Consider the following 23,235-nt stretch of genomic DNA (forward strand, 5'->3'; position numbering starts at 1 on the left):
GTGTGAGACAGAGAGGGAGGGAGAGAGGAAAAGCTCCCACTTGAGCACCACTCTGTTGCATGACTCACACCTTTTACAGTGTGGCCACAGTGACACAGCTGAAGAGCCCTCGTCAAGCTGAAACCTCTCTGTTTTTTTAATGTCACTAACAGGCTTATGCTTGAAGGTGTTTTTGTGTCACTTGTGGAGTGTTTTTTAAATGCAATTCAGCAACCAGACATCAGTTTAATCTGGTGACATCCTTGTTAATGAGTCCAGATTCCTGTCCCACCAGACTCTTAGGTTTCTTTCACACCAAATGTAAACTATGGCAGTGTTTAAAACCTGTAAGGCTGTGGGAAACGAATGTGCTGCTGGCTGTATATGGATGCAAGCTCTTGGTGGGAGTTCCTGTAGTGGTCAGTGGTCTGTGCAGGTAGCTAACCTGTGACGTGCTCAAGGAACATTTTGCCATGAATCTGAAGTCTCAGGATGTTTTTATTCTCCCAGCCCATGTAGTCCCACCTCCAGCAAGCTTCATAAATAAAGTGACCAGTTTGTGGACGGCCTTTATGTTCTAGATAATGTTAAGATGCAGCAGCGAGTGAGGGCTCATTGAAGTATCACAGATTGACGAGGAGGGTGAACACCAGCCTGCTGTCACTCACTGAAGGGTTTCTGTGTTTTGAGATCAAGGTGAAAACATCCACAAGTGTCTGGTACAGTTCAGAATTTCATAAATAAAAATAGAGCTCACCCTAGTCTCACTGCTGGGATTGAGGTGAATCTATGTGACCGACAAGACAGATGCATCACTGCCCGAGGCTCACTCACGTGTCACATGATTTTGTCTCAGAAGAAAAGGCTGTCTGACATTGTCTGTTCTCTGATTGTAGCCTTAAATTCAGCCACAAAGAGGTGGTTTTGTTTTTACCGGATTAACCTGAGCAAATATAAAGTATGTGCGGAAATCTGTTCTGTCATTAGCTCATGCTGGTGGAGTGACTTAGCGATGAAAAGGACGTTATTTCAGATTTGTCTTTTGACTGAACCCTTTTACAAATGGGTCTCATTGGCTTGTTAATGGCTCTTTTGATTGGGCTGCTTTCTGTGCATGAATGTGGTCCTTGTCTCTTCCCCATATAGTGTTTTCCCTGTTCAGACTGTTATTATGCTCCTCTCTTCTCTTCTCTCCTCTCCTGCAGGCTATTTTTCTACTCTCCTTGTTTTGTGCTGTATGTCATATGCTTCAGAAACGATTGCACAGACTGCTGTGTGTTTCTCTCAACCTTCATGGCTGATTACACGAAAAAAATCAATCCTTAATTGCATTGTTTTTGAGTTTTCTATTCTAACAACAGTTGGATGTGGTATTTGTTGAGTATGCTGAATATGAATACTGTATTTTCTATGTGGGGTTTCTCTCGTCTACCTCTACATTTACTTGTAATGTAAGTATTAATCCTGAGTTGTTATTAACCTGCGTGTGTGCGTGTGTGTGTGTGTCTGGCTAGAGGTAATTACCTTAGGCCTCCCCCAGCAAAAGAGAAGCCATCCATAATGCAGAGGAGGGAGAGTCAGGGGAGTAGACAGAGCAATATCTCGGCTTTTGCCACATTTTCTCCTATGACCAATTGCAGCTCTTCCTCGGCCGCCTCTCTGATTGCTATCTGCAGCACAGAAAGAGAAGGAAGCACAGTTTGTCTGTAAAGTCCATGTTGAACGAGTCTTCGCTCCTGTTGCTTCTCTGGTGAGAAGCTTTAGTAACTGCCTTATGCAGCACAACAGCCAACTTCTGGGATGTGTGTTTTCCTTTGGCATATGTGAAATATTCACACTGCCCCTTTAATATTCAGCTCTCTGTCTTGTGCATGTATTTGTAAAGTGATGAGGGAAAGCAAATCACAGGCTCTAGATGTGCTGTCTAACATTAGCAAGTTAAATGTTACACTCAAGACACAAATGCCTGTCCTTTGTATGTCCTTAAGTAATTAAACTTGGAACACACACACACACACGCACACAACTTTATTTTTTTATATCTTTAAAAAAGATTTTATTCACAACGCCCTCAGCCCAAACACAACCGTTACATCAATTTTCCACCGTTTCTTCCTGGGTGTGAAATCATTAAAAGCTCCTCTGTTTCTTGCCAGTGGCTTCAGCTCTTTATTAGCTCTGTGACACCTGCCTTACCTCTCTGAACTCACCCAATGATTCATCTTATTTTATTTATGATCCAATTGTCTACAGTGTGCAAATCACAGCAGTTTATTTACATGTTGTTAGGCGTCACTGGGCAACTGTCTGTCTTGGTGTGAAGAAAAACAGCTCTCTGATAGCAGAGTCTGTCTGCAGTGACGGGCCTGATGTTCTCAGTCAGGATGATGTCATTACAGTGACTAAGGGCCACTGCTTCAGTGTAGTTACTCGAGCCAGGGTGTGGAGAGCCATTATTGGCATCTTCATGTGGATTGGAGCAGAATGACCAGTGTGCTAGTGTTCAGTCTGATAAGCCAAACATAACCTCTGACTTGACACGCTCCTCCTAATTTTCAACAATATTACATTTGAAGACACGAGCCTAAAGCTCTGGGGTATTGTGATGGGTTAACAAAACAAAAAAAAAGATCATCATGGCAGTCCTACTGTTATAGTAAAGATAAAACTTATCGGGGTCAGATATATCATGCTGTGTAACCACTGGTTTTGTACAACCCGAGAACATATGTGTCATGTTATTTTGGTGATGAGTTGTTGACTCGTTAAGTGTCTGTGGTCAGCCATTTTCATTCAGCTTTTTCTGCATCCCTGACAGGTTTAAAGACCTCTGATCATATTGGCACCAGTGCCAGCCGGACGGCCAATCAGGCGACAGCAGGCTCACTGAGGAGGGAGACCAACAGTGAGACTGGAACCACACCCACACTGCTTCACCCATCCCACTCTATCATCACCGCCATGTCTATACCCAGCGGCAGCCCAGAAAGAGAGGGCTCCTGTGGGGCTCTCCCTCAGCTAGAGTGCCCTTCCTCTCCTCCCGGCATGGATCCAGATCCCCCATCAACGGGCAGCCCAGTGCTCAGCCCAGACTCATCCTCCCATGACGCAGTGCTATCAGCACCAGCAGCTTCCCCGGCAGACTCGGAGAACCTGAGTCCTGATGAGCTGGAGCTGCTGGCCAAACTGGAGGAGCAGAATAGGTGAGAGTTCCCCCAACCCTACCCTAACCCTGGACTCATGAACTTTTCCCACAAAAACTATAACTAAATACTACACTTACTTTATAAATCAACTCAGTAACTCACTGCTGAAAACTGTTAAAATGTGTAATTCATGTGTGGGGATCCAATAAAAAAGTCATCCAGAGTTAAAGGAACCAATTTTATCAACTGATAAATTAATATTAACATTAATACTAACCATGACCAAAAATAAGTAACTAAAACTAGAATGGCCGCCTCCGCCATCCAGTTAAGTCACCAGCTGAGGTCACAGCGACCTTGACCTTTGATTTTTGACCACCAAAATCTAATCAATTTATCCTTGAGTCTAAGTGAGTGTCTATGCCAAATTTTAAGAAATGCCCACAAGGCCTTCCTGAGATTTCGCTCTCACAGCGGATAGTCAGAGTCTCCATGACAAGCCTCATCTAACTGCAATGAAACTGTTCTTGGAGGTAAGGATGAGTCGAAGGAGAAGGCAATGTGACAGAAAGGGGAGAGGCAAGTCTGCCGTCAGCTGGCAGCCACCAGGGAGCACATTTCTCTGCACTTGGCTGTCAGTGCAGCTGGTGAAAGTGTCCCTCCCTTCATCATTTATCCCCACTGCCTTGCCAGTATGGCGTATGTTTTGGATGATCCAAGAAACAGCCTGTATGGGTGCTCTGATAAGAGATACATGGCCATTGAGCTCCTCATGAAATTTCTGGACCATTTAATTAAACATGCCCCTGAGGAACGCCCCACAAAGCTCACTGTGGTTGTCATGTAATTGATATCTGCAGAGTTAACCAAATTGAGATTGTGCTTCTCCCCCCACAGAAGATGTGGGGTCCAGCAGCTGAAGCATGTGAGTGGTTCACATGCTTCAGCTGCAGCACATCATCATATTCAACCCCTGAAAGCTGTGTTCAGCACCCTGGCCAGGTGCATAGGCCTGGTGAGAGGCAACATGGTGGTTGGGAAGAAGCACATCTCCTCAGAGCTGAAGCGTGCCTATGAGAAGGTGTCGCAGCTGTGAACATAATGGCTGGATTCAGGACGATGGGCATCTGTCAAGAGAGAGTTTGAAAAGTATGTAAAAGCAGCCAATCAGGGCTTTGTTTTAATGAAATAACACCCCCAACCATACTGACAAACTAACACTAACCTGCGAAACAAAGCAATGCTGTTATTGATTTAACGTTGGCCAGCTGGTGAGGATGCTTACTTTTTGCCTGGGACACGTAGATTTAGCCTCAGTCTTTCAGCACAATATCATTTTTGCAGCCATCTGCAGACTGACGACCTTTTACAGGCTTCTGGAAACCTGCCTTTGTCTGCCTGTGTATAAAATAACACAAGAAAAGTCTACGAACTGTAGATAACTGATGAATTATGAATTAAAAACTCTTGATCAAACAAGCTCAAGAATACAGGTGAAAGAAAGTGAAAAGGGTATGTGCAGTCTGACTTCACGTGCAAGAGTGCAGAAAATGATGGATGAAGGTAGCGTGTAAAACATGTTATTAATGAGGTGGTCTAATATGGAATCTAATTAGCACTTCATGATAGCAGGTGAAAAATACAGTCTCCATGGACTGTTAATTAAGATAGTGGTTCAGGTTATCAGCAGTCTAGGTAGCTCTTCCTGATGCTGAAATTTTAAAAGTTTCACTAGGAACATCAAAGTGCGTGACTTTTGATCACATACAATGTTTTCTGCTTTAAATGCCAAATATCCAGCAGTACATAGCTAACACTAATATTACAGTCCAGATCAATCATCAGAATATTGTGAAACACCCAGAAATGTGCTGAGATGAAGAAGAAAGTCTGTCCTTCAAATGCTCTCTGAGAGCTTTTAAACCAATCCCTCATTTTCAAGAGTACGTGAAGACATTAAAAATTGATATTTGTGAGGCTTAAAGTGATAATCAAAGTCCAACATTTGAGTGTGTTTAGCCCTGTGACAAGAACGTAAGCACAGAGATGGATGGCAGAGAAGTCAATTATGCAACAGCAGTAAAAAGTTTTCCATCGAACCATCTCTAATCCAATTAGGCTGCAGCATCTGAGCTCAATTAAACAATGAAGCTAAATGTTTTACAGTCACCCTTCAAGCCCACAGGGTGTCAGAGTTTGATGCTCAAATGTTAGATTGCGGGTGCTTTAGGGCTGTGGTCACACTGACTTGTTTCAAAAACAGACCGTTTTGGCCTTGTCGCTGTTCAAGGTGTGTGTGCACCCAGTCCAGTGCAAAAGGATTTGTGTAAAATGACCACAAGCAAATGTCAGTTTGGCCTAGAATCACAAATCTGCATGCTCTACGTCTGCAAGGAATACTCTGGGTAACTGAAAATGGGTATGTAGGTTAGTGTTTTAGGCAACACAGGGAACAGGTGGGCACTGGGCACATATATACATATACATATATACATAAACAGAAGGACTAGGATTAGGTTGTCAGTTAAACAGAGAGTTGCACAGTTACAGTTCACTACACAGGGATTTAGACATAGTACTGATCCATTTCACCCTGCATTTGTCATACAGTACACAGCCTGCAATATCATTGTCATTTTATCACGGGTAACATTGTAATTATGTTTGTTTGTCTCAATCAATGATACAAAGTGATATCTGGCATCCTTAAAAATGCCACCTGAAATTCACATCATTAATAAAAGGCCCTACATCAGAGGAACATCTCAGTCGCTAAACCTGATAACCTTTGGCTATTGCTGGAAGGTAAAACACCTAAATGCACCCAGGATGTGACTTTACTTCCAGGAATCTCATTATTTTATCTGCTCAGGATCTGTTTTCTCAAGGATGATATCAGAAAATGTAATCACCTGATTTCACTCTTCAAGGGTGAGATTTGTTCCCTCTGTTGGGTTAAGGCTTAATCCCACAAAAGTAAGAGCACCAGATTCTCTGTGGGAAATCTCTGTATGATTTAATTAGACTTTATTAAGACCAGTAGGGTCTGTTTTAAGTGTAAGGAGCCACATACTGTACAGTAGCTCATGCAGCCATCACATGTTTCAGCAGAGGAGTGAAAATGCAACACATCGATGTCAAGTGACTTAAGAGAATCAGACATTTGGGGTCAAAGTGGGACTGAACCTAACCCCCTCAGGGTGAAGAGCGGTCTCTTTAATCACATCATCTCTGTCCTGATATTTAAAAAGGAAAAAAAAAAACTTTTAAAGGAACAGATCAACACTTAAGCTTAGAGTTAGATGAGAAGATCGACACAGCTCTCATATCAATAAATGAAGCTGCATCCAGCTGTCGGTTATTTTAGATTACAACCAAAAAAGCCAACAAAATCAGCCTGACAGCACCAGCAAACCAAAGCAATTAGCATATTTTATCTTGTTTGTTTAATCCATACAAGCACTGAGGAGTAAAAACACGTTCTGGTTTTATGAGGCCTTATTTGCTGGGCTATGTCTTTACCAGAAGCAGTGACGTAGCAGCTAAGCTAATAGGCTGCTGGCTGCAGCTTCATGTTTACTGTGCAGACATGAGGGTGGGATCGATCTTCTCATCTGGCTCTGAGCAAAAAATCTAATTAGCTTCCTCATCAAAATGCACAAATATTCCTTTAACTCTTGATTATTTGTGAGAAATACAGTTTAAGACTGCCTGACTCAGCTTGACCTTGTCTCGTAAGTTGCTCTGGCTAAACTAGCTCTGCTGACTTTGATTGTAAAGAGCACGTGTCAGTGAATTTGTGTTTGAACATTTTCATCTCAAGACCAAAATAACAAACAAACTTTATTATTATACTCACACAAACAGAATATGTACACGGTCATGTAGGCATTTGGAAATGTTGTTCACAATATGAACTTATTGTACTGTCATCCAGTTGTACTGCGTATGAGATGTGGCCTACTTTCTTTTTAAATTAACTCTGTCAACTGGGATCCTCCCTTTGGTCTGACCCCGTGTACAAAGGCATATTGTTACTTTTTCCATAGTCCGCCAGCTGTGTGTGTAATGTCGTCATGGGTCAACCCCCGAGTCTCTAGTTTAAGATGACAAGCCCTGAGGCTTCTGGTGCCTCTGCAAGGTTTTTTTTACAAACTGTACTGATCCTCGCAATGTCACATCTGCCTCAATGTCACATCTGCCTGCCATGACTCCCTATGCACATCTTCGCTCTCTGTGTGCACCATCTTGTAAAGACAAACATGCTGTGATGTGTAATCGTGTGCCTTTTTCCTCAGGAAAAATCAATTGCGATTTGAGCTTCCCAACCTCATAAACTGTCTCTTCATGCAGATTGCTGGAGGCTGATTCCAAGTCCATGCGCTCGATGAGCGGTTCGCGGCGCAACAGCGGTTCCTCACTGGTGTCCAGCTCCTCGGCCTCCTCTAACCTGTCTCACCTGGAGGAGGATACCTGGATCCTGTGGGGCCGCATCGTCAATGAGTGGGAGGAGTGGAGGCGCAAGAAGGACAAACTCCTGAAGGTGGGGCTCGGGGGGTGGAGATGGAAAGATTACGTTAGCATATGCAGCATTTTCCTCAGAATGTCATTGAATTTAGTTAAAAATGAGAACATCAGTAGGAAGATTATCAGTCTCCTCATTTTATTTTTACATATTGTTGGTCAGGTTTCACGGGAAGTTTACTGGGCAGGAGCAAAACAGAAAGAGGGGACGGTAAATCCCTGACCGATGTCACCTTTTATGCAGAGGCTGATCGGCCGTCTGTGTCCACTCGCAGACTTTGTCGCTGGTCTGTGGATGTGCACACGTGTGCGTCAGTAGCGGAGGGTTTATTTTTGCTGACATTCCCTTAAAACTGAACAGAAAACTCTCCCTGATGAATTTGTCGCCATGTGTTAACACAATAGTTTTAATACCACTGCACCGGCAGCTTTAAGTTGCACTGCACCAATACGCCGCTCTCTCCTCCCGTCCTCTCCGTGTCTCTCTGTGTCCTCTGTGACAAGAAGAGAAACCCAGGGGAAGAGAAGATGGATGAAGGGACAGGACAGCAAAATGAGTCAGGGCAAAATGGGAGCAACATGACACTGGCTGCCGGCAAACTCTACAGACGCAAAACAAAAAAAAGTCATAGGGTAGAATCATCCCTCACCACATTAAGGAAAGAGCTATTAATCCTCTTTAATGTCTCGCTCTCTCTCTTTGCCCTCCAGGAGCTGATCAGAAAGGGCATCCCTCATCATTTCCGGGCCATCGTCTGGCAGCTGCTGGGTAACGCCACGGACATGCCGGTGAAGAACCAGTACTCTGAGCTGCTAAAGATGTCATCCCCCTGTGAGAAGCTCATCCGCAGAGACATCGCCCGCACCTACCCCGAGCATGAGTTCTTCAAAGGCCAGGACAGCCTGGGGCAAGAGGTCCTCTTCAACGTCATGAAGGTGAGCGCTGCAGCGTTGACCTTGTAAGCGTAGTCTTGTCAGGGACCTTTGTGATTCCTTATTTTCCCATCGACTCTCGACTGTTCGTCCTGTCTAATAAACAATGACAAAATAGACAATGCTAATAATAATATATGTATTTTCTTTAATTATCGCAGTCTTCCTCTTCGCTGCCTTTGTTTCTTTGTACATCGACTGCAGCAACTGTCAATCAACAGAACAACATGAACGAGAATGTGTGTTCCTCTGCCTGCATGTCATGCTCCTGCACAATACAGACAAAATGGCATCTGCCTATAAATACATTCATTTAAAGCATTGAGCTCCTTTGGGTTCCTTCTAATATGTCCATTATTTCTTTGATTATGGAAAAAATGCCCGTCACGATTTCCCAGAGCCCAAGATGATGCTTGTTTTTTTTCGACCAAGGAGCCAAAACCTAAAGATGTTCAATTTGCAATAATATGAAACAGAGAAAAGCTGCGAATCATCGTATTTGAGAGACTGGAACAGCAGGACGCTTGATAAATTTGACCAAATAAATTTAAACAAAAATGTAGAGATTTGTTGTTCACAGCCACGGAAACAAGCTTGTAGACAGTGTACACCTCAGTTGAGGTCCCTGGTAGGTCAGCTGAGCAGGAAATGAAGGGACTGTCGCTCTCAGTCTGGATGTTCGGTCAGGATTACAGATGTAATCTGTGCTGCGCTGTATAAATACAGCACACAGCAAATTTAATGTGTGTGTGTGTGTGTGTGTGTGTGTGTTTTCAGGCATACTCTCTGGTGGATCGAGAGGTTGGTTACTGCCAAGGCAGCGCATTCATTGTTGGTCTGCTGCTCATGCAGGTAATGATCAGAGCTTTCAGGTAATTTATCCATAAATGATCCACAATGAGGATATTTATCCTAAAGTCTCAGCACATTATGTCCGAGCATCACTTTAATCAGTCCCACTAGATTTCCCTGTTCAACATAAGCTAGGTTTAATTTATGCCTAATGAGGGAGTTTCGCTCACCCCTCTCCCCTCCTCCCAGATGCCCGAGGAGGAGGCGTTTTGTGTCTTTGTGCGTCTGATGCAGGAGTACCGTCTGAGGGAGCTGTTCAAACCCAGCATGGCTGAGCTGGGCCTCTGCATCTACCAGTTTGAGTACCTGCTACAGGTAAAGAGGAAGCAGGAGAGTGTCAGCAAACATGAGGCTTGCAGTGTAACTCTCATCCACAGGGGGGCAGCAGATCATTCATGTATATCTCAAGCACATCTCTTTATATGTCCTTTTGACTATATTTTAGTTATTCCAGACTTAAAATCTTCCTCTTTTTTTGTAATCATAGGAGCAACTTCCAGAGCTGAACGTCCATTTTCGATCCCAGAGTTTCCACACATCCATGTACGCTTCATCCTGGTTCCTCACCCTTTTCCTCACCTTCCTCCCTCTGCCTGTCGCCACGCGTATCTTTGACATTTTCATGTATGAGGTAGGAAACATTATGGGTAGGTGTTTTGAATTGTCAGAAGACGCATTTGATGTGTGTTGACTGTGCATATTCAGTTCTGTTATTTCAGATGAGCACATCCAGTGAAATATGTGACCTGTCTGCAGGGCCTAGAGATTATCTTCCGTGTGGGGCTGGCCATCCTGCAGTACAACCAGACTGACCTCATTCAGCTGGACATGGAGGGCATGTCACAGGTTGGCAGCTGCAGCTTTTGACTGCTTGTTGCATGAATTTCTGTTCAGATTCAATCACTAGTCACGTGTCCCATTTTCCCTTTCGCACGCGAGCTTCCTGAACTAGAGAGATCTAAACGGCAGGCGTGCTTCACTCAGTCACATTAATTTAAAACAGAAACCAAAACCAGGCCTCATTTGATGGTGTGTGATGGTGTTAATGGTAAGGCAAAAAAAAAAAAAATGCATTTGTTGCTCCTTAGTAAAAATCCACCAAACCTGTGAATTAGATCTTTGTTTGCATTTAGTGTGTCTAATCTTTAATTAGAGACAAAATCTAAGAAAAAAAATCAAAGGTTAGATTTTCAGGTTGGAGTAATATGCCCATTGAAACAGGGCTGCAACTACTGATAATTGTTATTTTCATCATTGCTTAATCTATTGATAATTCACTTGATTAATTTAACAATTTTATCAATTAAATGTCAGACAGAAATGGACATTATAATTTCCAGTCCAAACCCGCAAGTATTGCCTTTAGTATCATATAAGACAAGCAACAAATCGTCACATTTGAGAAGATGAAACGAGTGAATTTTGGCATTTATGACTGAAAAATGAGTCTCATCTCATTTAAAATACGGTACATTTGAACTCAAAATGAGTACATCTGTATAAACTTCATTGCCTGTGAATCACAGTGTGTCAGAGCCGTCATAGCTGGATGAGGTGTGGATCCCGTGTTGAGCCTTTACTGCTGTCTGTCTGCTTCTTCATAAAATATGAACGAGCATCTTTGTCTGTCTTGCGCTCTCTAATCTTGTGTTTCCCTCGGGGTCTGCCAGCATTTCCAGAAGGTGATCCCCCACCAGTTTGACAGCTGCCCAGACAAGCTGATCCTCAGGGCCTACCAGGTTAAATACAACCCCAAGAGAATGAAGAAGTAAGAGCGCTCATTACTCAGCTAACGCCCTGTGAGGCTCTGGACGGGCTTCATGTGGCCCAGTAGGATTTGTCTGACTAATGCTGAGGTTTTTGCACTGATCTTTGAGATAAGATTAAAATAGACCAATCAATGAAGCACAGCAACCTAGTTCTTTAAAAAATTAATAATCCTCTGCTGTTTTTGTTTGTTTTTTATCAGACTTGAGAAAGAATATACCACAATCAAGAACAAAGAAATGGAGGAACAAATTGAGATCAAGGTGTGTGTGTGTGTGTGTGTGCGTGTGTTTATGTGTAGATGTCACAGTAAATACTTCGTTAGCAGGATTTAAAAACTGAATTGGTCAAACAACTGTTCTGTACCTCTCTCTCCTCTCTCTGCTCAGAGGTTACGCACAGAAAACAGGCTGCTGAAGCAGAGGATCGAGACTCTGGAGAAGGTAAGAGAGGAGCTTTGATTGCATCTCGTCTAAACGCTAAAACAAATCTGGTTTATGCAGCATCATAGAGACAAAGCAGCCAGATCTCTCAGCGGAGGACTCTTCCCGTTCGGATCAGACCTAGTTAAACATTGGAACGAGATAATGCTGTGGGTTTCATTTTGTCGGCTCATTTTCTGTTGACGGTTTTCTTCTTCTGCTCAGGTTTGTTCTTGTAGTGTGTGTTTGTGTGTTTGTGGGTGTGGATGCTAGGCGCTACAGTCTGTAATCTTGTCCTCCTCTGAGTGATCGCACCGAGGCCTCTTTCTTCTTCCTTTGTTTTGACTGATTGACTCCTAAACCTGTGATCCCGTTTCTTTCTCCTCCTGGAATTTCCTCTGGGTTTTGTGGTGGTTTATCCTCCCTGGTGTCCCGCTGTCTTTCACTGTCTCTTCATCTCTTTTTTTTTCATCATCTCGTTCCTCTTCTTCGCTGCGCTGTAGGAGAGTGCTGCTCTGGCAGACAGACTGATACAGGTAGAGTACTGCAAACCACTTTCCTGCTGACCTCACTGTCCTCTGCCCTCCTCGTACCTCCCTCCTCCTCCTCTTTCTGCTCTCCTGCACTGCTTCTCTTTCTCTTCTGAACGGTAACCAGCCAAAAGTGCATGAAAGATATTCTTTATGTTGTGTGTCTGTTCAGTCCACAAGACCGTCCTGTAATCCCTGAATGCATGTGCTGTTTATCCATGATGGACGTTCTAATATGAGGTTGTACAATCCCTGCATGTGGCATGTGAAACTTTATTATTATCATTAGTATGACAGACTTTAAATAATCACAGTTTACCAGAATATGAATGAAACAAGCTGTATAGTTTGACAATTTTGGGAATGTGTTGACTTGACTCTCATGTCTGTACGCTAAATATGAAGCTACTGCCATGAGATGCTTTGATTATCTTAGCTTAGTTTAGCTTAGCTCACTAGTTAACATGTTAATGTGTCTGTTTAATTTGTACAAAAACCAAAGTGTTAAAACGAGATGTTGTGGTTTTACGGGTGTGTCAGAATCTTTCAGACTTTTTACACTTCAGGTCTTGAGGAAATTGAACAAAGGAGATATAGCGTGTTAATTAGTGAGTGTTAGAGGTGCTGGTGGGCAGATTTTGTTGCTGTCAGACAGAGCTAGGCTAGCTGTTTCCCCTGTGTTCAGTCTTTCTGCTTAATTCAGCTAGCCAGCTCCTGGCTGTAGCGTTAGAATTTAAAGCAAAAACATGAGTGGTATCAATCTCCCCTGAAGCCTGTTTCCCAAAATGTCAAACTAATAATGTTGCATTCCCCATACGCCCAGAATTAACATTTTCCCTGCATTGGTATATTGTCTGCATGTTAAAGTTTAAACTGCACAGCTGATCCTGACCCCCTTCCTGCTCTGGCCTGCTGTTCCAGGGTCAGGTGACGAGGGCACAGGAGGCGGAGGAGAACTACGTAATCAAGCGGGAGCTGGCGGTGGTGAGGCAGCAGTGCAATACAGCCAGCGAGAGCCTCGAGAAAGCACAGGACACCATCAGAGAGCTGCAGCAACAGAAGGTAAACACCAACCCGCAGTCTGTGCCGGAGCCTGTTGCAGCAGCAGAAGTGAAAGGTCATTTTCCCACACGTATGTTGAACAACAAGCAGAAGCAATTAATCCTCGTTTCTCAGCTGGACCATTTATTAGGTAATGCTTCCTGAGGTCAAGAGATCAGATCAGATTTCAAAATCAGGGCTGCTTTTATGTGCAAAATCTTAAATGTAATTCCTGATTCAGTTCATACAAGTTTGGAGAACGGATAGTGCGAAGGTGTCGGCAAAATCCGTTTTCCAGTCTTAAGTACTTCAAGGACTAGTTTGACTTTTTGGGACCCGTACAAATTAGTGTAAACAGACACGCTAGTTGTTTTCCCCTGCTTCTAGTCTTTATGCTAAGCTAAGATACCTGCAGGCTATAGCTTTGTATTTAACAAACAGACATGAGAGCGGTGCCAGACTTCTAAGTGAATTCTGCGAAATAAAGCAAATACAGATATTTCCCAAAATGTTGAACTATTCCTTTAACAAGAAACGCTGTGCTGACATTGTCCAAGAAAGGTTGTGGCTTTTCCTGGAAGATGTCAAGTCACCTCACAGCATGCAGTCAGTCTAAGGTCAGATGTGTAGCAGCCCGTGTTTGACTTGAATGAACTGATTGCATTACGCTCATTGTCTCAAGACTTCAGTGGAACTTTGCAACACAAGCCACCAAAACAGAAGAGCTGTTTCACAACCTGAAGACAAGGAAGGCGCGTTTCTCATGACAGCAACAGAAATATGCAGACTGTGTCAAAGTGTGTTTGGTCTTGAACCCTTTGACATGTAATATGAGCACATTTATCAGGTTGGCACACAAATATATATTAAAATATTCAAATGTAAAAACATGCTGAAAAATGCTCATCATTATTTCCCAGAGCCCAAAGTGACGTCTTCAGGTTGCTTCTTTTGTCCAAACAACAGTTGAAAAGCCAAAGACTCTTCGTTTACAATCATAAACGACAAAGAAAAGCAGCAAATTCTCGGTCTAAGAAGCTGGAACCAGCAAATGAAACAATTAGTTGATTATCAAAATTGTCGGCAGTGAATCTTCTTTTCTGTTGACTAATCAATTAATGGACCAATCGTCGCAGCTCCACACAGGATGATAAAAACAGCCACTCAGACAAACCACAAATTTAAGAGTTTTCACATCTTGAAAATGTCACAGAAATCATTCGATGATTTCGGATGCAGTCTGTCATATTTCTGTGCCCGCTCTCATACAGCCGTACATGGTGTATCCTCGAGGTTTAACAGATGCGTCGACTGCACTTCCTGCCATGTAAAACATTCACAAAGCTGGTTTGTCTTCAAGGTTTCAAACCCGTGTTTACATCATTATTTATTAGCCAGTGCACTTCTTCTTCTTCCCTGCCTCTGTTTGGTGCATTGCTGTGTTTTGTGGTGCATTATCACCGCCGGCAGTCTCACAGATCGACCGTGTGCATTGTCTCACCAGCATTTGTATGCAGGAACGCAAACAAAACCCAGGGAAAAGGACCCACATATACGAACGATGCTCTAGAGGTCAAAAACTCCACAGGGAGCCTTTCATGTCATTTATGTCCGTAATTTGTTTAATACAGTATATGGAAATGTTTCTATAGCAGCTGATGGTGTAAACTCACCTCTCATCCTGCTTATGCTGCATTTTATTTCATCGTCTCTGTGTTTCATCCACATGAGACAAACAACCACAGTGTCAGTGGCATAGATTCGAACGCACCCACATCAAGAACAACACACCCAGGGTGGCAGCACAGTGCTGTGCAGCACAAATGAAGCATTTTGTTCACCTGTAGAAATCAGCTCTGGGTGATTATTTACCGATCACACCAAATCACAAGTCTGGTTCAGATTTTTTTTTCTTTCCTGCGTTTTGATTTGTGTTAACAATATTAACAAAGAAAAGAATCACACAGTCATGTTTCCATGTGAAGCTCAGAGGAAATGAGTAATGTACTCATGAACTAACCCTGCAAAGCTCAGCACCCCAGACTTTTTTTTTTCTTTTTTTTTGGTCTCCAACATACTGAATTTAAATGAAGCAACTATTACAACCCAGATTACAAAAATAAGTGGGATGCTGTGTAAAAAAAACAAAACAGAATTTGATCATTTGCTTAGATTTTTTGATGTATACACATTTGAAAACAGTACAAAGACAATCGATTTAATGTTTGACCTCATCAGCTTCATTGATTTTTGTAAATATCTGCTTATTCTGAAATTGATGTCAGCAACATGTTTCAAACACGTCGAGTCAGGAGCAACTAAAGACTGGGAAAAAACACCTGTCTGGAACATTCCACAGGTAATCAGGTTGATTGATAACAGGTGATAGCATCATCATTGGGTATGAAAGGGGCATCCTGGAAAGGCTCAGGTGTTCACAAGCGAGCATGGAGCGAGGTTTATTTGCAAATGATTGCACTCTGTTTTTATTTATGTTTTACACAGCGTCCCATGTTTTTGGGACTTGGGCTGTAGGTCGTGCTTTCTTTCACTTCAATTGTAGGATGTTTACATTCAGAAAAATATTTTCTCCCAGTATGAATGTGACCACAGTCAAAATCTTTGAAACTCATCATCACCATTTCATTTGAAATCCAGCATGCTGGAGAAGAGCTGAAACAATGTGAAACTTAAAGCTGTCTGGATATGCGTGGCCCGAATGACATTAAACGTGCAAAAAGCTGCATCATGGTTTTCTGATTATGCCTCCGCGCCGGCGACGGCCGTGGCTGGAGGTGTAATGTTTTCAGGTTTACCGTATGTCTGTCCCACAACGCCAGAGGCAGATTCCTTTAGCCATAACTCAAGAGTTCATACGCTAATTATGACAAAGTTTCACACAAATGTCTCATAGGGTAAAATGATGAAGTGATGATGTTTCATATCCTAAAGGTCAAAGGTCAACCTTGCCCTGAAATCATAAAAATCATAAAAAGACAGCATGTTTCTCACTGGACATTATTCACTGGAATCATACATGACAGTGATAGCGATGACTTCCATTTATTTACTTCATGCTAAATCCCTTCAAAGTCCTCATGACATGTATGAGTCTGGACACGCTCGGATGTAAACTGCAACTTGACCGTTTAGCAGAGGCAAAGAACTGCAAGGCAGTAATTCTTGTTTGATCACCAATTCATTATATTATCGCTGTTGGTTTCAGAGGATTTGAAGTTCTAAAATAGTTGATTTGACTTTATCGAATAGTTTGTGATACCAGTGAAATGTAACTAAGTACATTTACTCAAGCAAAGAACTCAAGTACAAGTTTGACATACTTTAAATTTCTACTCCACGGCATTTCAGAGGGAATACTGGACTTTTTAAATGTTTGTACACTTTGTACACGTTTTATTTTGACAGTTGGATATAATGTAATTACAACAGTCCAACAGTGTATAATTTAATTAATAGCTCTACAACAGTAAAATAGTACTTATATGTGAATGCATCTGCAATAACTATAACTAATATTATAATATTTAATAGTATAACACTCACTTGTAATGGAGTACTTTTATATTGCAGTATTGTTACTTGAAAACTGCCTCCATCACTGGAAATTAAAACACTGTTATATGAACATCTTTTTTTTTGTCTAAATATGATTTGTGCTGCTCTATATGATTCTGTTGGAGGACACATTAATTAGGAATATAAGAGCACATGTTGTCTTTTGTGTGAAAGCCAGAAAGGAGCTCCGATTCAGTTATTGGTCTACACAAACTAGCTGCTGTTTGTAATGAATAAGTTAGCAATACAAATGAGTTTTATGCTTTTTACGCAGGATTCACAGTTAAAATTCACAGTCACATCAGCAGCTCACACTCATCTGTGAGAATACGATGTGTGACAATCGGGCTCCTCTCTTTCCATACAATCACGCAAGCACAAGTGAGTCATTGATTTATTATTTCGGTGCTTTGAGTGCGCACTGGAACTGATGTCATTATGACAGTTGCATTTATTCCAGCTCCGACTGCTGGCAGCCATCAGCCACCAGAGTTCACACACCTCCAGATACTCATAGTCCTCTTTGATAACCAAGACTGAGAAGCCTGAAATGACAAATCGAGACTTTTTACGCACGCTATGTACTTGCCCAATTTCAAGCTTTTGTATTTTGCGTAGTAGGAAAAGTATTTTTCCACTCAGCCATCTCTGGTTTTCTGCTGCACTCACACCCCTTAACTTTATACTTCCTCTTTGATGTGGTGGCATAGAAAATTTACAGTAGCTCTCTACTTTCTGACATAACTCTGAATCAGTGGGGCAGGAATGACACTTGATACCAACTTAATTTTGATGATCAGCTATTTTGAAGTTCATTTACTTTACATGTGTTTATTAAGTAGTGGGAACGTCACTCACAGAAAAGAGAACTCAACCAACGCTGTTGAGGCATCATACAAGTTTAAAGACCTGTTTCATTTTGTTCCTGTTGCAGCTGAGCTGCAGGTGATCATGATCAGGGCGTAAAGTGGCACATTGGTGTTGATGCTTTTGATTTTTTTGTTACAGAAATGGGGGAGATGTCATGTTTGCTTTGCTTTGCTGCATGTATGGCTGCAGATTTTCTGCAAATTTCCTGCTGCCTGCCCCAAATGTAGAAGTGTGCAGAAAACATGTTCTTCATGACATTAGTCCTCAGAAAAGGACCAACACTGGACTGGCAAAGATTCAGTGTGTGAACACTCAATTTGCTGTTAGATTTCTCAGCTGACGAGACAAAAGGAACACAGAAAAAAGAGAGAGATAGCGGCAGCTTTTGGCACAGTTCACCCCATTGAAGCACTGGGCTAATCTTAGCTGAGCTGAACTCCAAGTCATGATTAACACCATCATTTGCAACTAGTCTACATATGACAAAAAAAAAAAAAATTGAAAGGATTTCAGTTAACCAAGGATCAAAGTATACCCCAGTGACACCAGTGATGTTTGTTTCAGTACACAGAGCAGTTTGTGAACAATCTGCAGACCCAGCTGGAGGAGTCCAGGCTGCGCGAGGCCGAGCTGCTGGGAGCGCTGAAGGAAATGCAAGACAAGGTCCTCGACCTGGAGAAGGTGTGCAAACAGACACACATTTTAGTGTGTGAGAGAAAACAGAGTGTGAAACATGAGCAGACACAGCAGACATGTGCAGCTGTGAACGTGTTAACGATAATCTGACTGTAAGCTAAACTAGACAAGTGTGAGTCCAAACCATGAAAGAAGCACATTTGATGTTTCAAGCTTTCAGTTTTACTTCATAAGGTGTTGAGCAACAGCTGCCCTGTTTTCCCCTGATGATGATTTTACTGTAACATAAAACTGAAAGCTAGAAAATATCTCCACCGTTATTGGATGGATTGACATGAAATTTGGCAGACATTCATGTCCCTTTCAGGCTTATGACCAAATATCTGCAGCCTCAGCAACTGTACTTTGTGGTTACAGATACATATAGCAAAATGTTAACACGCCAACGTGCTAAACTCAACATCAGCATGTTGACATTGACCTCAGAGCACCACTGCGCCTAAGTACAGCCTCACGTGCTAATGTGACTGTCGACTAATTCATCTTATTAACCTGTAAACATGTTGTCCTGACACATCATGTCCAGTCATGATGTCCATGTACATGTTATTTTTTCATAACGTAGTTTCGGTCATTTTATAGTTGAAGTCAAACTGATTATTCTAATTATGTCATAGATCATACCTCAAAAAGTTACACACCCCCTTTCCCTGTGGTATTGGTTTCATCCAAAGTTGCAGAGTGAAATTGGTTCACAACAGCAAGTAGGCACAGACACACACACACACACACACAGCACTGTGTTTCACATCAGTGCTGGAGGAGATGTAGGCTGCAGCTTAGCGGTGTGCTGCTGAAGTGGTTAGTGGAGCGTCAGCCCCTTTTTCAACATGTGAAAATGACATACAGTTAGTTATTCACATCTCATTGCATTTGAGAAATACAGGGAAGATAGCTGACGAGTATCAGCTGCAGTTAGTAGCCATCCCTCAGTCTAGACTTCTGGCTCACTAGCTAGTTGTGACCTGTGAAAGATGGTCATTGCAGCTGAGGTAGAGAGGACCAGGAAGTGAACTTGGAGAGATTTAGGGATTCTTTCCTGGGTCTTGCAAACAGACGTTCAGGTAGGCATGAAAATCCTCCACTGCATTGCATTTGAAAATACAACTATTGATCTCTAAATTAATTTGCATTGTGGTCATTTCCAGTAACCATAACAACACAAATAAGTAAAATATAAATCTCTGAATGAATATACACTATTTACCTGAATATGAAGTGGGAGAGCTACAAGCTACTAAAACAGAGTTAGTGAAGTTTTAAAATAATCCTCCCAAAGTCTTTGAATCTGTCAGATTCGTTATTCGAAAGACCCCCATGCCCCAGATTTTGTCTTGCATAACACCCCTCTGTTTGTCCATCCAGAAGAGCAGTTGCCTGCCTGATGAGAACAATGTGGCAGCTCTGCAGGAGGAGGTGAAGCAGATGAAGCTGAGGGAGCTGGAGACACTGAACTCATTCAGAGAGATGCAGGACTCCATCACTGAGCTCAACCAGCGCTGGCAGGTAACACACAGACTGCTGCAGTTTCTCTAAGAGTGCATGATCATGTGCCCCATCTGTGCAGTTACACCTGCCCATCCTGTGTTCCTGCAGCATCACATGTCCCGTGGCAGCAGCACAGGCGGTGGGGGTGGCCACTGGAAGGAATCGCCGAAGAAGAACGCCATGAACGAGCTGCAGGACAAACTGATGACAGTCAGACTGAGGGAGGCCCAGGCTCAGGCTGAGCTCCGAGAGGTTAAACTCAAAGCCCTGCAGCTGGAGAGCCAGGTCAGACATATTGTACAACGCATACACTGTCAGTCTTAGAGGGGATGCAAACATAGAAGTCCCTTTCCTACGGAGACAGATGTATGGTGCAAACATCAGTGCAGTTGTGTTTCAAGTCAATTTAAGGAACAGTCATGATAAAATGTTAAAGGAAGATCTTCCCTGGAGTGCAATGCAGCAAACAGTAATGACACATGGAGAAGAAAAGTCTTTCAACAAGCATAATGCCGAGGATTCACTGGTTCCAGCTTCACTTTTTCACTATAAATGAAGTATTTTTGGTATTGGACTGTCAAAATAAGCCATGTCAAGATGTCACCTCAAGCCCTGGGAAGTTCTGATTACTTAAGCTCGCCACACAACAATTTACTAATGACGACGCTTGACTCAGCCCTCTCACGTTTGTCTTTCTTCACTCCAGAACCAGATCCACAGCAAGCTAATTGGTCGCAATGAGCAGGAACGTTCCGCCCTGCAGGACCGGCTGCAGATGCTGGCCAATCAGAACAAAGCTCTCCAGGCCCAGCTCAACGAGATGAAAAGGAAGCAGGCCGAGTCCGACTGCAAGGTCTGGATGGAGAGGAGTGAAAAAGAAAAGGAGTTAGTGAGGAAGGAGGGAAGTAACAGGGAGAAAAGGCTGATTGATGGGAGAACATTTTCCTGGTCCAGCTTAATGAAACATAAAGATACGAACATATAGCAATGATACACTTTCAACTGAGTGGAAAAGTAACAAGAAATGAAGAGGAAGAAGGGATGAAGAGCATAGAAAGAATACAGGGTGTGACAGAGAAGGATGGAAAGAGGAAGGGAGGAGAAATAGAGCAGAAATAGAAAACTGTTTCAGCAAAAGGGGATGAGAAATGAGTCTGACTATAAATCTGGGATTTATGAGGGGGACAGAGATGTAGATGGACGGACCGAGACGTTTATGAAATCCTGTATGTCATTGTCATCCACAGCATTCAGCTATGAAACAGGAAATGTCTTCTTTCTCTCCTTCTCCCCTAGAGTAAAGAGGAGGTGATGGCAGTGCGACTGAGGGAGGCAGACAGTATGGCTGCCATGGCTGAACTCAGACAGAGGATTGCTGAACTCGAGATACAGGTGTGTGTGTGTGTGTGTGTGTGTGTGTGTGTGTGTGTGTGTGTGTGTGTGTGTTTGTGCCTCTGTTTCTATATGGGCTAACCCTACGTACAGTGTTTCAGTGTAGGTATTAACGTGTGTATGCAAACGATTGATTTAACAACATGCTAACGATAGCAAGACTGTGGCTTTAACCTTCTGTGTGTAAAATGTGTTTTTCAGAAGGAGGAAGGGCTGATCCAGGGCCAGCTGAACCACTCTGACTCCAGACAGTATATCAACCAACTCCGGGACCAGATCGCTGATCTCAAGAATGAGGTTGGACATGCACACGCACAAAAACTGCACCATCTACTGGTTTGCTAACCAGTCAGTAGCATGAGACGCATTGTCCCACCGATGTGATTTTTTTAAACTCTGATCTAGGAAATATGTCGATGTGAGATCATCAGTCTCGTCCACACGCTGCTTTTTTCTGTCACTGAATTTTGTGTTGCTAAGTCGCTAGCCAGCTACGTTGGAGGATGACATCCTCCTTCAAGATCCCACCCACCAAACTCTGATTAGTCAACTGTTTCTCCACGTGGCAGAAACAATCATTAACAGGCGCAATGCCAGACAGTCCTATCTTCTCTTTGAAACCTGTCAACGTGGACGGATGATTTAACATGTTGCCTGCAGATGTTTCAGCAGTTATTGATATTTTATAAACTGAGAGCTTATGATTTATCAGGGTTACAGTAATACAGATGACACTGTCAATAATACTGTTCGCTATGTGGTTTTATTGACTGATGACTTTTGTTTCAAAATGGCGTGCAGACGTAATAGACACACAGACACACAGAAACGTGGAGAGATATCCTGCAGCCATGTTAACCGCCGCAGAAGAGTCTTTCATCTACGTGCAGCCTCGCAACAGACACCACTTCCACCCAGACACATTCGTGTCAATGGCCTTCTTGTAATAAGAGACGACTGCTCTTCCCCAACAGCTGTATTCTCATCATTTGGTTCAGAGTGAATTTTACTTCTGAAAGATGAGTGAGCTTGTATAGAAAATGTGCATGACAGTCTGAAAGTTGTTTTTTTTTTTTTATCTGTCTCTCAGTTGAGTCCACAGCTGTGCAGCTCTCTCGCTCTGCCGCTGTCAAAACATTTATTTTAACTCCAGTTTTGCTGATTTCCATATTTCTAATTTCACTTGGAGAGGACTGGTGGGTTGAGAACACTTTATGAAGATGTTTCCAACCCTGTTTTGGTGACACAAAGTTCTCACCCGATATGCTCTCTGGGTTTGTTCATTCAGAGAGTGGCAGTGCGTGACTAGGAGGGAAGTGTTTTAAGTGAGGGGGCGTGATGAGACTACCCTGCCCTTTACCGCTCCTTTCTTTTCTTCTCCCCACCTTTTTTCATCAAAGCAGCAGTTTGACAAATGAGACCGAAACTTGCGTGAGTACACACAAGGAAGCAGTGAACAATTTAGAAAAATCTCAGTGTCGTCCTCTAAGCGATCGTGCTAACAGTGCCGATGCTTAGATTCTACATAATGCAGCTGTCATGATTATACACACAATGGCAAGAATTGAGCAATTTTGCAAAGACAACACATTTTGCAGTAGTTCAGCATTTCCGCAGTCTCCTCTTAATTTTGATATTAAACGGTTATTATTGCAAAAACAAAATGATAGACTCCCAAAAAAGTGGCAGATTGCTGTAGCTTGAAGAGCAGTCTGACACAGTCAAAACATTTCCACTGGTTAACCGCTGCTTTCCCCCTCCCCCCCCGCCCTCTGCAGCTAGCCTGAGTGTGTGAGAGGGGGAAACAAAAACCTCTGAGATTTGTCATGAGTCACTGTGGTACATGCAAGGTTAACACGGCAGAAGCATGCACATGCAGACGAGCTGTGGTGGAAGCTCTTCTCTCAGGCTAGAGCAGACGCTGAGAGCTGGACAGCCGTGATGGAACAGAAACACCCGAGCACAAGGGTTTTTTGTTTTTTTTTTTCGGGTTGCCTTGTTTTATCGAGCCGTTTTACG

The 23,235-nt window shown here is 42.8% G+C and overlaps 1 protein-coding gene across 1 annotated transcript in view; it reads left to right on the plus strand.

Annotated features, from left to right (window-relative positions):
- The window catches only part of evi5l (ecotropic viral integration site 5 like), a 34,298-nt gene that overhangs the window by 7,991 nt on the left and 3,072 nt on the right, over window positions 1-23,235 (plus strand). The window contains exons 2-19 of the mRNA XM_076727817.1: window positions 2,798-3,182; window positions 7,479-7,668; window positions 8,361-8,585; window positions 9,360-9,434; window positions 9,624-9,749; window positions 9,922-10,065; window positions 10,191-10,280; window positions 11,105-11,202; window positions 11,404-11,464; window positions 11,591-11,644; window positions 12,127-12,159; window positions 13,075-13,215; window positions 18,205-18,321; window positions 19,702-19,842; window positions 19,933-20,109; window positions 20,531-20,677; window positions 21,121-21,216; window positions 21,418-21,513. Coding sequence (XP_076583932.1) covers window positions 2,941-3,182; window positions 7,479-7,668; window positions 8,361-8,585; window positions 9,360-9,434; window positions 9,624-9,749; window positions 9,922-10,065; window positions 10,191-10,280; window positions 11,105-11,202; window positions 11,404-11,464; window positions 11,591-11,644; window positions 12,127-12,159; window positions 13,075-13,215; window positions 18,205-18,321; window positions 19,702-19,842; window positions 19,933-20,109; window positions 20,531-20,677; window positions 21,121-21,216; window positions 21,418-21,513 — 2,253 coding nt within the window. The 5' untranslated portion in view covers window positions 2,798-2,940. The remainder of the gene's footprint in view (window positions 1-2,797; window positions 3,183-7,478; window positions 7,669-8,360; window positions 8,586-9,359; window positions 9,435-9,623; window positions 9,750-9,921; window positions 10,066-10,190; window positions 10,281-11,104; window positions 11,203-11,403; window positions 11,465-11,590; window positions 11,645-12,126; window positions 12,160-13,074; window positions 13,216-18,204; window positions 18,322-19,701; window positions 19,843-19,932; window positions 20,110-20,530; window positions 20,678-21,120; window positions 21,217-21,417; window positions 21,514-23,235) is intronic.

The sequence above is a fragment of the Chaetodon auriga genome, chromosome 4 (genome assembly GCF_051107435.1).
Source record: "Chaetodon auriga isolate fChaAug3 chromosome 4, fChaAug3.hap1, whole genome shotgun sequence".
In the NCBI taxonomy this organism is placed as follows: Eukaryota; Metazoa; Chordata; class Actinopteri; order Chaetodontiformes; family Chaetodontidae; genus Chaetodon; species Chaetodon auriga.